Source organism: Nomascus leucogenys, chromosome 14 (assembly GCF_006542625.1).
Source record: "Nomascus leucogenys isolate Asia chromosome 14, Asia_NLE_v1, whole genome shotgun sequence".
Lineage (NCBI taxonomy): Eukaryota > Metazoa > Chordata > Mammalia > Primates > Hylobatidae > Nomascus > Nomascus leucogenys.
This window is the reverse complement of record NC_044394.1, coordinates 91888519-91902771: the sequence shown is the minus strand read 5'-3', so window position 1 is coordinate 91902771 and position 14253 is coordinate 91888519. Positions and strand designations below refer to the sequence as shown.

The window sequence follows — 14253 nt, the reverse complement described above, 5'->3', positions numbered from 1 at the left end:
TGGAGTCCGTATAAATAGTTCCTTCCCGGTTTTGCAGAAATTTTAAGGCTTGATTTAATGCAAACAGTTCACATGTTTGCGCAGAGCAGGTGCAGACCCGTTATTAGGTAAATCTTTCTGATTTTATTTCTGTGAGGGCATCTCCGTTTACTACTGAGTACCCGTTATGCCTTTTTTCTTTTATTACTTGCCTCGATTTCCTTCTTTTGACCATACATCTGGATGGATGTATCCTTTATCTAGGGTAGTGAGCAAATTTAGGGAGGGGAGGAATTTTTCTTGGTTAACATAGAGGTCTAGGTTTAATTTTAGCATTAAATCTCTTCCTAAATAGGTTTGTTCCTGCCTCTGGGATTAACAGAAGTTTAATATTTACTGAGCGGTCCTTATATTTAATTTATGTTTTTTCTAAGATTTTTGCTTTAAACCCCTCTTCTTTTACTCCCGAAATAAAAAGTTTTTCCTGTGAACAAGTTACACCAGGGGGAAGATAACAAACTGAGGAGCGAGCAGCTCCTGAATCAATGAAAAAGGTGATATGCTTAGGTTTGGGTCCCACCTCTAAATTTATCAAGGGCTCTTGGTGGGACTTGAGGTAAAAAAAGAGTGGAGCCCCGACCCCCGTATTCTTCCTCGAAGGTCATGAGTAGAATGACTTCTTTCTCTTTTTCCCGTTTGGGACATTCCTTTTTAAAGTGGCCTATTTTTCCACACTTGAAACATTTGTTTTGCACTTTTTCCCCCCTACTTTTGGGTTCTTTGGCTGTGCTGTTTTATAGCCTTTATATGGCCTGGAAAGTGGGGGCTTAAGTTCTTTATAGGTTTTGGCCCCTGAGTGTTCTGTTGTGGGGTGGACAGCATGATCCTTGCTTTTTGTTTTTGCTTTTCTTTTCCTCCTCTCTTGGTATATATACCTTTTGAGCATCCTCAAAAGCTGCTCTATAGATTTATCTTTCCAGTTCTCTATTTTCTATAACGTTTTTTGTGATGTCTGACCAACTATTGGTAACAAAATGGAGCTTTAACATCCCCTGCCCAAGAGGGTCTTCTAAATCTAGACCTGCATATTTCCTCACTTGCTCATTGAGCCTTTCTAAGAACTCTGTAGGTCCTTCATCCTCCCTTGTTGTATATAAAAAGCTTTGGTAATGTTTTGAGTGTGGAGTACAGATTTTTTAATTCCTATATCAGTTCTCCAAGGTCTTACATGTTTCTTCAGTGGGCTGCATTGTTACCATCCCACTGAGGATCTGCAGCCGCAAATTTTTGCTCAGCTGCTGGGACGTTCTGACCTGAGGGATGCTCACGTTCCCAAATTGTCATAGCAGCCCTGTGAATCATGCTGCTGTCTTCTCCAAAAAAGAGAATACCTAGGATAGGCATTGTTAGCTCAGCCCAAGTATATATCTGGGGTCCGAGAAATTGATTAATCTGGTCGCCACTCTATAAGGGTCACTTAAGAGTGGTTTGAGCTCCCTTTTTAGGTTTCGGACCTCTGAGCTAGTTAATGGAGCATTTAGCCTCCTCCTCTGAGGGGCACTTCCCTTAAGGGGAAGAGAGTTGGAGCTAACTCTTTAGAAGTGGTGGGGAAAGGGAAGTTTTGAATATCCTTTTTACGTTGTTCTATCTCACATTGAAGTCTTCCTGGGGGAGGGCCTTCAGGCTGGGAATGATTCCAAGAGTTAGGATTATAAAGAGGGGGCACAACGTGAGTTGGGGGAAGGGTCCAGGGTGGCTGCCTGACAGGGAGGGAGGTGAGAGGTATCTGCCGGAGGCAGATGGTCTAAAGGATCCCACGTGGGTTGCTTAGGGGTTGGGGCCATAGTTTCTATAGGGGAAGCAGTTTCTGGCTTATTCTTACTGGTTTTGAGGGGGTAGAGGTGGACAGGCCCCTGCCTTCAGCATAGGGCATAGTGTATCTGCTCCTGAGAGACAGGACTCTTGTTATTCACATACTCTTAAAAGTTGACAAATCCAATCCTCATTTGACCCAAACTATAGCCAGAAAACTGATGGTTTGAGGATAGTTTCCTTAGTCCAAATGAAACAATATTTTATCATTTGTTGCTTCTTCTTCTTTTTAGTCCTTTCATTATCTTTCCAGTATTTTAGCAGAAGACCTAAGGGGCTGTCGGGGAATTCTGTTGTCTTGCTTGGGGTATTTCGCATCCTGGAGAAGGTGTTTTCTTGAGTTTGCGAGGCTCAACCTCTCTTACTAGAGATTTCTTGCACCCTTTCTTTCTTTTTTTTTTTAAGGTGGAGTCTTGCTTTGTTGCCTAGGCTGGAGTGCAATGGCACGATCTCCACTTATTGCAACCTCGCCTCCTGGGTTCAAGTGATTCTTCTGCTTCAGTCTCCCGAGTAGCTGGGACTACAGGCACACACCACCACACCTGGCTAATTTTTTGTATTTTTTTTTTCCTTAGTAGAGACAGGGTTCCACCATGTTAGCCAGGCTGGTCTCGAACTCCTGACCTCATGATCTGCCCACCTCGGCCTTCTGAAGTGCTGGGATTACAGGCATGAGCCACTGCGCCTGGCCTCTTGCACTCTTTCTTTAGAGGCCCAACCCCCCTTACTTGAGATTTCTTGCACTCTTTCGCTTCTGCTTAATCCTTCTCTGGCTGCTTCCTTTGCAGGAATTTTCAGGTCCCTCTTAGCGCTGGCGGGTCGGTATAATGCCCCGACAGGCAAGACAGGCAAGCTGCCCTAAGCCGTATGAGGTGACCACGGAACCGCAGATCCGGACTCTGCACTCGGTTGTGCATCTCATTCACACACGTTCAACCTCCAGGTTGTCCCAACCACCAAGGAAATACTTCACTGCCCTTGTGGTTTTTCTTACCTTTGTCTCTGCACAGAGTTACCTGGTCACCGTGGTATTTGTAAGCCTTTTTCTCCCGCGTTGCTAAGAGTCTGGGTTTATTTGTCACACCAGGTGGGTCTCGATCCCTAACCCTTGAGGCCACCACACCGAGGCAGTGGGACGCGTCTCCTCATGAGTGGGGACTGGAGACCCTTCCCCAGAGGAGAATAGGAATCCTGGATGGGCCCCCAGATTGTTGGGAACAACTAAGCGGTACTCAAGAGAAAAACTAGCACAGAGACAAAGGATTTCTCAGCAAGGCGATTTACTTCCGCAGAAGGGTGCCGCCCGCATGTTACGACTGCAAGAGCACACCGAACAAAGGAGGGAAGGGGTGTTTATCCCTAACGCAGTTCCTGCCCCTGTGACCTTCCCTTGTTAGCTAGGATTGGACCGTACAGTCTAAACTGATCCCAGTTGGCTAAGACTTAAACTTTTTTGAGTAGGGTAAACACGTGAATTGTAAGAGAAGGAAAGGGTAGGAGTGGTCTGTCTGTTACAGTACAAGGCATGTCCGGACTTGTCTGAGCATGTCAGGGTACAACGAGCAGGAGGGTTGTTTGCAGGCCAGAAACAAAAGAGTATAAGGAGGTTGGACTTCTGAACAAAAAACAAGGACATTACACAGTTAAACCCTTTGAAGAGGAATTCATCATCTCTGGCACTAGTGTTGTTGGCAGGATTCAGGAGGACGAGAGAGAGACCTCGGGTTAAAACAGGAGAATCTTTTATTGAGTGCACTCAGGCCCAGCAGATTCACGCCCAAAGGTTGGGCTCAGAACAAAGACAGCACTTGACTTTTATACACACTTCACAAAAGGGGTTGGGCTAGCTAAAGCAAGCTTATAGTGGCGTGAAAGCAGTGACACAGAGACGAGACAAAGACAGTTAATTAAGTTGTTACAGGTTCATAACTCAGGATTGCACATAACTGTTGCTCTGCAACCCCGATGTCTGTTATCTATGTTTGCCTAGGCATGGGTTTACCCTATAACCTTCTCTATGGTGCCCGGGCAGCTGTAGTTCAAGCCTACTCAGGCTTTTCATGACCTTCATTGTATTTCTTAGATAAAACAGAATACTCGAAGTCACTAGTTACAGAGAACAGGAATCTATAAACTCATTCTATAAAACAAAGAAAAATTTGTTTTTTCTTCTCCCTGTGTTGAGGGAGTGCTGGGAAAGTCTCCAGAGCACATTAGATAATATTATCAAGACTTTTCCTGGGTCTAGGCTGTGCCTGTTGCTGCCGCTGGGACAAATCAGCCTAATACAGGAAAACTTATTTCTCTTTCTTTTAAATTTTATTTTTCTTTAATTTCCCACCTCCGTATAGCTGAGCCCAGGGCTTTTTATGGGCTCAGAATAGGGAGTGTGTGCTGATTGGTTTGTGAGTACGCAAAAAAGGTTAAAGAGAAGACACCACTCAAAGCTGGGCATGATAGTGTAGAAAACCAATTAGGAGGCTGGACATGGTGGCTCACGCCTATAATCCCAGCACTTTGGGAGGCCAGGGTAGGTGGATCACCTGAGGTCAGGAGTTTGAGACCAGCCTGACCAACATGGTGAAACTCTGTCTCTACTAAAAAGGCAAAAAATAGCTGTGCGTGGTGGTGCACACCTGTAATCCCAGCTACTCAGGAGGCTGAGGCAGGAGAATCACTCGAACCCAGGAGGCAGAGGTTGCAGTGAGCTAAGATCGTGCCATTGCACTCCAGCCTGGGCAACAAGAGCGAAACTCAGTCTTGGAAAAAAAAAAAAAGAAAGAAAAGAAAACCAATTAGGAAAGGGTAGGTATATGTAAAATAGATGAAGGACTGGGATCAGAGGAAACTGCGCCAGACGAGAAGGTGGGTTCTCAGTCCCACCTGAGGATTTACCCAGGACTCTCTCCAGATGGAAGGTTGGATTTCACTGGGGACCTGGTCCTGTCTGCCTAGGCATTTGCCTGCCTCCTGCCTCTATCAGTATGTTTGTTAAAATTGATGAACTAATATTGACATTATTTTTTCCCCACTGGATGTCTCTTATGCAATAATTATGGTTTTTTGTTGTTTGTTCGTTTGTTTTTGAGACAGAGTCTTGCTCTGTCGTCCAGGCTGGAGTGTGGTGGCACAGTCTTGGCTCACTGCATCCTCCACCTCCCAGATTCAAGTGATTCTCCTGCCTCAGCCTTCTGAGTAGCTGGGATTGCAGGTGCCTGCCACCATGCCCGGCTAATTTTTGTATTTTTAGTAGAGACAGGGTTTCTCCATGTTGGTCAGGGTGTTCTCGAACTCCCAGCCTCAGGTGATCCGCCCACCTCGGCCTCCCAAAGTGCTGGGATTACAGGCGTGAGCCCCCGTGGCTGGCCAATTATGTTATTTTTAACTAGAATCTGTAGTTTATATCTAGGTTCAACTCTGTGTTGTACATGTCTTTGGATTTTGACAATGCACCATTACACATCCTTAGAAATCCTTCTGATTATTTAAGAATGAAGCAAAGACATTTTTTCTTCAACTTAAGTTTATTATTTTTTCAAATGGTTACTAAGTTATTAGGACATAAATGCTTTTTAAATTGTTTGGACCTAGTAACTTAATAAATGGTAAATTTTTTTGGCCCTGAGGCACCACGAAAGTTACTGAGACATCAAGGAACACATGTGACAGTGCTGAAGGACAAATGTACCCAGATGAGCTGGTCAGGAATGTCTGAGATGATTATGTTCAGGACAGTGAGCAAATTTAAAACATAGAGCCCCCAGGCTAATGTTTGAGATATCCGTCTTGAGATCTTTCAGAACAGTAGATCTAACAGTCTAACAGACAGTAGAACAATGATGGGCCTTATTTTTTTAATTTAAATTAAAATGCAAAAGATACAATTAATCAGGCATACTAGATTATACTTTGAATTTCATTTGAAAGTGCAATAACTCTATGTCAGCCTATTAAATAGTGTTAACAAAAGTTTCCAGGTAGTCTTGGCTGGAAATTCTTGAAGAAGAATACATTAAAAGTACTTTAAGAGAAAGTATTCCAGAAGACCTTGTTGAACCAGTTTCAGCTGTGGTTAATTGCATGTATGTTATTTTCAGCAAGGAGAGAAGGAATAGTGTTTATCTTTAACTGGAGCAATCTGAAACTGACCTCCTCTTAAAACATTATATCTAACACTAGATCTGAATAGTAGTCTTGCTTTAGCCAAGTGTAGACATGCTAGTGTTTTAGCAGATGATTATTTTTCTTTTGAGCATAATTTTTTGTTTTCGTGCTTGTTTTGTGCTTATAGTAGTGGTTCAAAACTTAGAAGCTGTAATCCTCTGCTGGATACTGTGAAATACTGACATATACCTAGTTCTTTTGTGTGGACCAGGAACAATTTTGACAGGACACATGGCTGTCATGTGAAGAGTATAAAATCACAGCCATTGTCATTGGGGGACAGAGTTGGGGGTGTCATAGAGCTGTCAAGTTAGGTTTGTTGGGTACTGCCCTAGTTCTTTGCTAAGATTTGCTTGCCTGCCCCTTTGTACCTGTGGCTTTTTCCCTTTGTTTCCTCCCCCCTGCCCCCCGCCCTTTTTTTTTTGTTTTTTTGAGTACAGTGTTCATGCACTAACACTTGTTTCTAGGACCCAAAGGTTTAGGGAAATTTATGGCAGAAAATCTTAAAGCGGATGGAGCTGTATTAAGTAGCAGCTTCTCTTGCTCTCGAGGAGACCGTCGTCAGTAATTTTGGTTCATAGCACTTCCATCCCACCTGCCACTCAGATCTGCAAGAACATGGCCTTCCAGAATAGAGTCAAACACAGTGTGGGTGTCACTAACTTGAATTATTTTAAGAGGTCAGAAAAAAAAACCCTACTACTGTGTGTTTTTTGACACTATTTTAAAATATCATAATGTGGATAAATCAGATGAGTGACCTCTCTGTGGAATTAAAACTTTTTACGTGTGAAGTTTTTAATTTTGTGGGTAATTTTTCCAAGGTCCTTTAGAATTGTGTCACTGTTGCCTGCTAATGAAGTCATGTGAAGGTCTCTGTGAAAGCAGTGGTCCCCATCCTTTTTGGCACCAGTGACTGGTTTTGTGGAAGACAGTTGTTCCACGGATTGTGGGGTGGAGGGGATGGTTTCAGGATGAAACTCTTCCACCTCAGATCATCAGGCATTAGATTCTCTTACGGAACATGCAGGTTACAGAGTGTGCAGCCTCGATCCCTCGCATGTGCAGTTCACAATAGGGCTGCCATTCCTATGAGAGTCTGATGCTGCCACTGATGTGACAGGAGGTGGAGCTCAGGCAGGAATGCTGGCACGCCAGCAGCGTGGCCGGGTTCTCAGCAGCGCGTGGACCAGTAGGAGTTGGGGACCTCTGTGTGTTAAATGAAGGTAGTCCAGGTGAAGTGCAGCATAGGCTGGAGGGTGGAACACACAAATGGTCACTGGATGTAGTGACCTTTCCTTGACACAGGCTTAACACCCCAGGTGGCACAGATACCTTGAAGAGCCATGCTGTTTCCTAAGAGAAAACATGGAATTTGGAAGAGATTTTGAAGTTTCTTTCGCCTGTCCTCTAGCAAAAATATATATCATGTCTGGAACTCTTGGAGCAAAGGAGTAGGTGTACGAATGGAAGAAGCTCTGATGGGTTGATGCAGAATATCTCACAGCCCTCCCATTGTTGGCCCATTCCCTGTCTGTTGTGTGGTATGATGTGTGTTGAAATGGCTGCTTGATCAAAAGTAAACATAGCTGCTTTCTACCATTGTGTGGTAAACTGTGAGGGCAGGCATTGAGAGAGGTGGTAAAAAGAACCTATTCCTGGTCAAAAATGCTAAAATTCTTGGAAGTGCAAACGTTTTGGTGCGTGGCATGTGAGCAACGTGTTTACTGTCTTTCAGCTATAATTAATGCCTTCCACGATACTCATCATAATCACACCTTAATCAGAAGGCCCTGGAAAAGAAACCCAACCTTTTTTGTGGGGTTACTTCGCATCTATCATGATGCTTTTTCCTTTGATTTTATAGCACTTTAGGGTGAACTTACTTTTCCGTACTAAATGTTAGCTTTGGAGAAAGTGTGTCATCAGAACCATGGAGTTTGAGGTCTTCTAAGATGAAGTTCATAATTTAAGCTTCATATGTGTTTGATCTTAGAAATGTCTTGGATTATGTCAAATTTTTACTTTTTTTTTTTGAGACGGAGTCTCACTCTGTCGCTCAGGCTGGAGTGCAGTGGCATGATCTCAGCTCACTGCAAGCTTCACCCCCCGGATTCACGCCATTCTCCTGCCTCAGCCTCCCTAGTAGCTGGGACTATAGGTGCCCACCACCACACCTGGCTAATTTGTTTTTATATTTTTAGTAGAGACGGGGTTTCACTGTGTTATCCAGGATGGTCTCGATCTCTTGACCTTGTGACCCACCCGCCTCGGCCTCCCAAAGTGCTGGGATTACAGGCGTGAGCCACCGTGCCTGGCCTACATATTTGTTTTTAGGTTTTTATTTTGTTTTGTTTTGTTTTATTTTGATGTTATGTTATGTTATGTTACATTATGTTACGTTATGTTATCTTATTTTTTTGAGATGGATTCTCACTCAGCCACCTAGGCTGGAGTGCAGTGGCATGATCTTGGTTCACTGCAACCCCTGCCTCCTGGTTTCAAGCGATTCTCCTGCCTCAACCTCTGGAGTAGCGGGGACTACAGGTGCCTGCCACCATGCCCAGCTAATTTTTCTATTTTTAGTAGAGACGTTGGCCAGGCTGGTCTCTTAACTCCTGACCTCAGGTGATCTGCCCGCCTTGGCCTCCCAAAGTGCTGGGATTATAGGAGTGAGCCACCGCGTCCGGCCTGTTTTTAGTGTTAGTATAGTCATTGTATTTTCTTGTTTTTGTTTGAGGTAAGGGCTGGCTCTTTCGCCCAGGTGGGAGTGCAGTGGCGTGATCATGGCTCACTGTAGCCTCCATCTCCTAGGCTCCCACAATCCTCCCGCCTCAGCCTTATTTTCTGGTTTGATCTAAGTGCGGATTACCAGTCTGTGTTGTGACTTGATGGGTTTGTCTCACTAAAGACTGGTACCCGAGGCAGTTGACTTTGGTTGAGATGTGGCACTTCTTTCCCTAGTATAATGTGCATGCCGTGTACCATTGTGAGTTTGCCAGAAGCGGCCTTTGATCCTAGCTGTGGATGCTCTGGGCTGCCAGTATTTGGACAAGTGGACGGGTATGCCGGAACTGCTGGGATCCTGACTTTTCTTTGAAAGGGCTCAAGTTTTTATGAATTTTAGTTTTTGTAAATACCTTATTAGGTATGAACACATATTCACAAATAGCATGCAATTTGAAACCTTGGTTTACCAGTGGACTAAACAGAAGTCGTTTCTCTTGGTAGCCTTCCGATGAGGAAACGAGGTGGGATACAGGAGCCTACAGAGGACGGAATTGTGATTACATGTGGTCTTCCTGGGTCCTTGTCACTCTCACGGTCTAGAAGTAGCTTCAATGTTTGTTTGCTTGGAGTTTCAGCAGCAGACCGCGGTGCTTGAAGCTGTTCATGGAATGACCACTTGTGTCTGAACCAGCGTCTAAGGAAACTGATGTTCCATAAGTAGGTCTGAGAGGCTTCTCTGGAGTTGGCCCATGTCTTGCTCCCTCTTGCTGATGCTCTCCCTGCCAGGAATGTTCCTCTCTCTCTGGGTTTCTCTTTAGAGCCCTCTGCAGACATCACCACCCCAGCAAAGCCCTCTGTAACCATCCCAACCTGAAGTGGTTTCCCCCTGAATAGCTTAAGCAGATTTTTTTTTTGTTAATACAGTCCGTTTGGTGTTAATCACCCTCTTTCTCAGTCTTCTTTTCTATTGCTGTATATAGTTATAAATTTGTTTTTGTTTTTGAGACAGAGTTTTGCTCTTGTTGCGCAGGCTGGAGTGCAAAGGCACAATCTCAGCTCACTGCATCCTCTGCCTCCCGAATTCAAGTGATTCTCCAGCCTTGCCTCCTGAGTAGTTGGGATTACAGTCATGCACCACCATGCCCAGCTAATTTTGTATTTTTAGTAGAGATGGGGTCTCACCATATTGGCCAGGCTGGTCTCAAACTCTTGACCTCAGGTGAGGTAATCCACCCACCTCAGCCTCCCACAGTGCTGGGGTTACAGGCATGAGCCACCCCACCCAGCTAGTTATGAGTTTTTATGTCTTGCCTCTCTAAATAAGCCATGTTCCTGTGCCTTCCACTTTTATATTCCTTAGAATTTTTAGTATAGGGCCGCATGTGGTAGGCCCTCTGTAAACAGCTGTTACTTTGATAGTGTGCGAATTATAGAATTAGAACTCTGAGGGACTTTGGTCGGTTTGCCACGTTTTCTTTCTTTCTTTTTTTTTTTTTTAAATGCAGCCTACAAAGTTGGACACATTTTGTTGATATGTTGAATACTTGTTTCTTGGAGCACTGGCAGCTTGTAGAGAGACTGAGGCCGTAGTTAGTTGTTTTACTTCCTGGTTCTTTCCAGGGTAAAACCAGATCTGTGTATAAATGAGTTTGAGGGTCATGTCTGATGCTGTAGAATATCCCAGTGGTGGCATGGAAAACAGCTGGCTTGGTGTGGTGGCTAAACTGGGTATGAACATAGCTCATGTTAAAGGTAGGCTCTTTAGGTTGAATTTGTTTTGAATGGGTTTTTCTGGTGGAGTGCAGCATTCAGCTCATTAATTTTCAAGTTGAAATGTCTTCACAAAAATATGGCTTTCTTTAGCACAGTACTAGCTTTTAATATGTCAAAATTGCATTCAAAGGTTGCTTAAAAGCTGAAAGTGCTGTTGCCAGCCTTCCAAATTGCAGGCTCAGAAATCCCTTTTGAAAGAGGAAGAGGGGGTGTAGGAAGGTGGGAGGAAGCAGTTACCCGGGAGGAGCTTCCTCTCGGGGTCAGGTTGATGAGGCCCTGGTTTTGTTTTTATTACTGAAACAATTGCTGTGTAAAAATGAGTGAGCAAATGATTGCAGTAGTTATTTGTCTTACAGAAGTAATTTTTCCTTTAAAAAGGACCTTTCTCCCTCACTGAAGAACTTACTTCTGGGAGAGGGCATTTTGTCCAGCCCTTCTTGACTGTGTGTTTGGTAGATGTTGGGCGTGATTAGGAAATGGCTGGATGACACTGTGGATACCTGGAAATTGCTGCTGCTCTTCCGGCGCAGTGATTCGAACCTGGTGAGAGTTGAAAAAGGGGTTCTTCCCACATTCCTTTAGTGCAGAGATAAAATGTGAAGGCCTGCTGATGTGGGCTCTGTGGCTCAAACGGGGTTTTAAAAATAGAGAAGCTTTCCAGAAAAGTCCAGGTTGCTGGCTTTGCTTGAAAAGCATAAGCTCCCCAGGCTGCTGCTCCTCCGAGCCCCAAGGAGCTGGAGCCAGTGCTGAGGCCCCAGGAGAAGGCCCTGTCCCGCTGTGCTGCGCACCAGCCACCACCTCGACCAGAGCTTCGGGCAGGCCTAAAATTTGTACACGTTTTCACATCTAAAACGTGGCAGTGTTGTATTTAATCAGTTATTGCAAAAGACAATAAAAACTGTATGTTGATTTCTTGGTTTGTACCAATCTGTGTAGGCTCTGACTCTGTGTCATAAAAGCAGGTTTTATTTTACATGTGGACTTTCTCCCCTAACGTTACCTTTTTCAAACTATTAATGTCTTTCCAGACTTTTTATGATGACTAATGCTCATTTTTTAAAAAGTTGGTAGAAAAGTACTATGAACACCTGTATGGATGTCCCCGAGGTAGATGAGCACATTTGCTTCCTCTGTCTCTTTTTCACAAACACATGTGCACATACATTTTGTAGAAACATTTGAAAGTAAGTTGCTTTATGTCATGACACTTTACCCCTAAATCCTAAAACATGTATTGCCTAAGAATAGATATTCTTCTGTCTAGCTGTGATTATTATCACAGGCAAAGCATTGTGCACCTGTGGTCCCAGCTACTTGGGAGGCTGAAGTGGGAGGATCGCTTGAGCCAGGAGGCGGAGGATGCAGTGAGCCAAGACTGTGCCAGTGCACTCCAGCCTGGGTGACCAGAGTGCGACCCTGTCTCAGAAAAATACAAATAAAAAATAAAAAATTGTTATTTAATATGAAACGCATGGTTGCATTTCCTCGGTTGTTGCCCAGATGTTTCAATAGCTATTTTTATTCCAATCCAAGAGCTAATGCAGCATTGCATTTGGTTGTTCTCTTTTTAGATGCCTTTATTCTAGACAGTTCCTTGCTTTTTCTATTTATCTTTCAAGACACTGACTTTTTTTTTCGTTTAAGCATCTAGGGTGGTTGTGTAGAATGTTCCATAATTTGGGTTTGTCTCATGATTTCCTCCTGAGTAGCTGGGATTACAGGCGCACGCCACCATGCCCGACTAATTTTTGTATTTTTAGTAGAGACGGGGTTTCACCATGTTGGCCAGGCTGGTCTCGAACTCCTGACCTCAGGTGATCCGCCTGCCTTGGCCTCCCAAAGTACTGGGATTACAGGCGTGAGCCACCACGCCCGGCCCTATTTCCTCATGATTAGCTAAGGGTCAACCATCTTTGTCCTGAGGGCCGCAGAAGCCTGTGGTGTTTGTGTCTGCTTCCACTGCATCATGCCAGGCTCTCCGGCTGTCCTGTTGCTGGGGCTCAGTTCAGTCATTCGGTGAAGGTGGTGCCCATGAGATCTTTCCATTGTAAAGGTACCCACCTTTGTTCCTTTGTTAAATTTATCTGTAACCCGCAGGATGATAATCTGAGACTCTGTCTCTTCTGAACGCCTTACATTAGCGTTCATTGATGATCCTTGTCTGAATCAGTTATTGTGCATTGGTGGCTAGAAAATGGTGCTTTCCTAATTGGCACTCCTTCTGTGTTTATTAAATTTTTTTTTTCCTGTAAAATTTTCTCCCCATTGAGTATCACTATGTGGTTTATAATGCTTTGCCACCTTTTTTCTTTCTGGTGTTCAAATTATCCCAGACTTGGTGAACGGAGCCCCTTCAGGCTGGTTCCTCTGTCCCTTGGACATATCCCCATCTGTCACTGAGCACTCCCTTGCCTCCTGGTGAGAAATGTTTCTGCCTTGCCTTGACCTTCCCTTGCTCCAGACTTGTAATCAACCTCACGGATTCCTTTGCAATAGGGACTGGCATTTGGAAATCAAGATCTGGTTGCCAAGTTTGCTCATCGTGAACTGAGATGTCATTGCTTTTCGCCCGTTCCAATGGAAAGAGCTAGGAGCTAGGACATAGATTGATGTTTTTAATCAAATTAGAATGCTTCTGTTTTTCAGGGCCTGCTTACATACTTTGTAGAAACTTGCATGGCTTGTAGCTCATGCTGAAAAACTCAGGTTCTGGTACCTAAGCCATCCCAGAGATGACAGTTACATCTACTTTTTGCTGTCTTTTCATTTCCAGAACCCTCCACGGTTAGAATTGTGACAGTATGCAGAATTTACTGACCTTAACATATCTCTGAAAGACGGGTCAGGGTAAGAGATGCAGAAACAAAAGGTGGGACTTGTCTTTTTATTGAGTAGGCTTGTATTGTGTGCTTCAAAGCGTGTTTACTGAACAACGACTTCGTTTTACGCATTGAAGTTCCCATTCTCCTGAGGATAAAAAGTCTCTGCCCTGCATCCTAGCAGTGCATCTGGGGGCAGAGTGACAGGCTCGGAAGAGAATGTGGAGGGAGTAAGGGAGGCGCTTGCTAACTGCCCCTGATGCCGACAGGGCTCTGGAGAGGTCAGTGCAGCTTCTGCGTTAGCTGCTCCTTAGCCTGGATACCTTAAGTGCCATCTGGGTGGGCATGCCAAGGTAAAGCGAGTGTCTGTGCACATAGGAGTCTATGTGGATGGATAATTTTACAGGGAAGGGAACGTTTTTGGTGAGGTTGAAATTCAAGGTGAGGCTGTGTGGGTGAACCTTATGCTGACCACTCTATTTCAAGAATTGGAAGGATGGTGTGTGTATTTTGAAAATGGCCTAGTTCACGTGCTTAAATAGGAGAGACCCCAGCTAAGGCCACCTCTTAGTAAGTGGCCACTCTGCCCTTTATGTCACTTTAAAGATTCATTTTGTTTGAAACCTTTGTAAGTCTCAATTTCTTGGTATGCCATAGTACTGGAATGTACAAAGCCAATTTTTTTTTTTTTTTTTTTAAGTAGAGTGCAGTGGAAGTCAGTTTAGATGGTTTTCAGTGTCCATATAGGACAAATGGGAGCCAACCTGTTTTCCTAGGAATTGTTCGTGTATTCAGTACTTAATAAATTCTTAGGGCTTTGAATGGGACTTATCTGTGGTGGGATCTGAGCCGGTGATTAAACTTCCTAAGTGCTGTTTACATAAAGTGCATGAGGAGACAGATACTGAGTGATTTT

The 14253-nt window shown here is 44.2% G+C and overlaps 1 protein-coding gene across 6 annotated transcripts in view; it reads left to right on the top strand.

Moving 5' to 3' along the window:
* Positions 1-14253, top strand: part of SEC14L1 (SEC14 like lipid binding 1) — a 75919-nt gene that overhangs the window by 30660 nt on the left and 31006 nt on the right. Inside the window, exon 1 of one of the 6 annotated variants that reach the window (XM_030827394.1) lies at positions 13054-13387. The exons of the other annotated variants lie outside the window; for them this stretch is intronic. Coding sequence (XP_030683254.1) covers positions 13373-13387 — 15 coding nt within the window. The 5' untranslated portion in view covers positions 13054-13372. Of the gene's footprint in view, positions 1-13053; positions 13388-14253 lie in introns of those variants that run through there. 6 annotated transcript variants of the gene reach the window in all.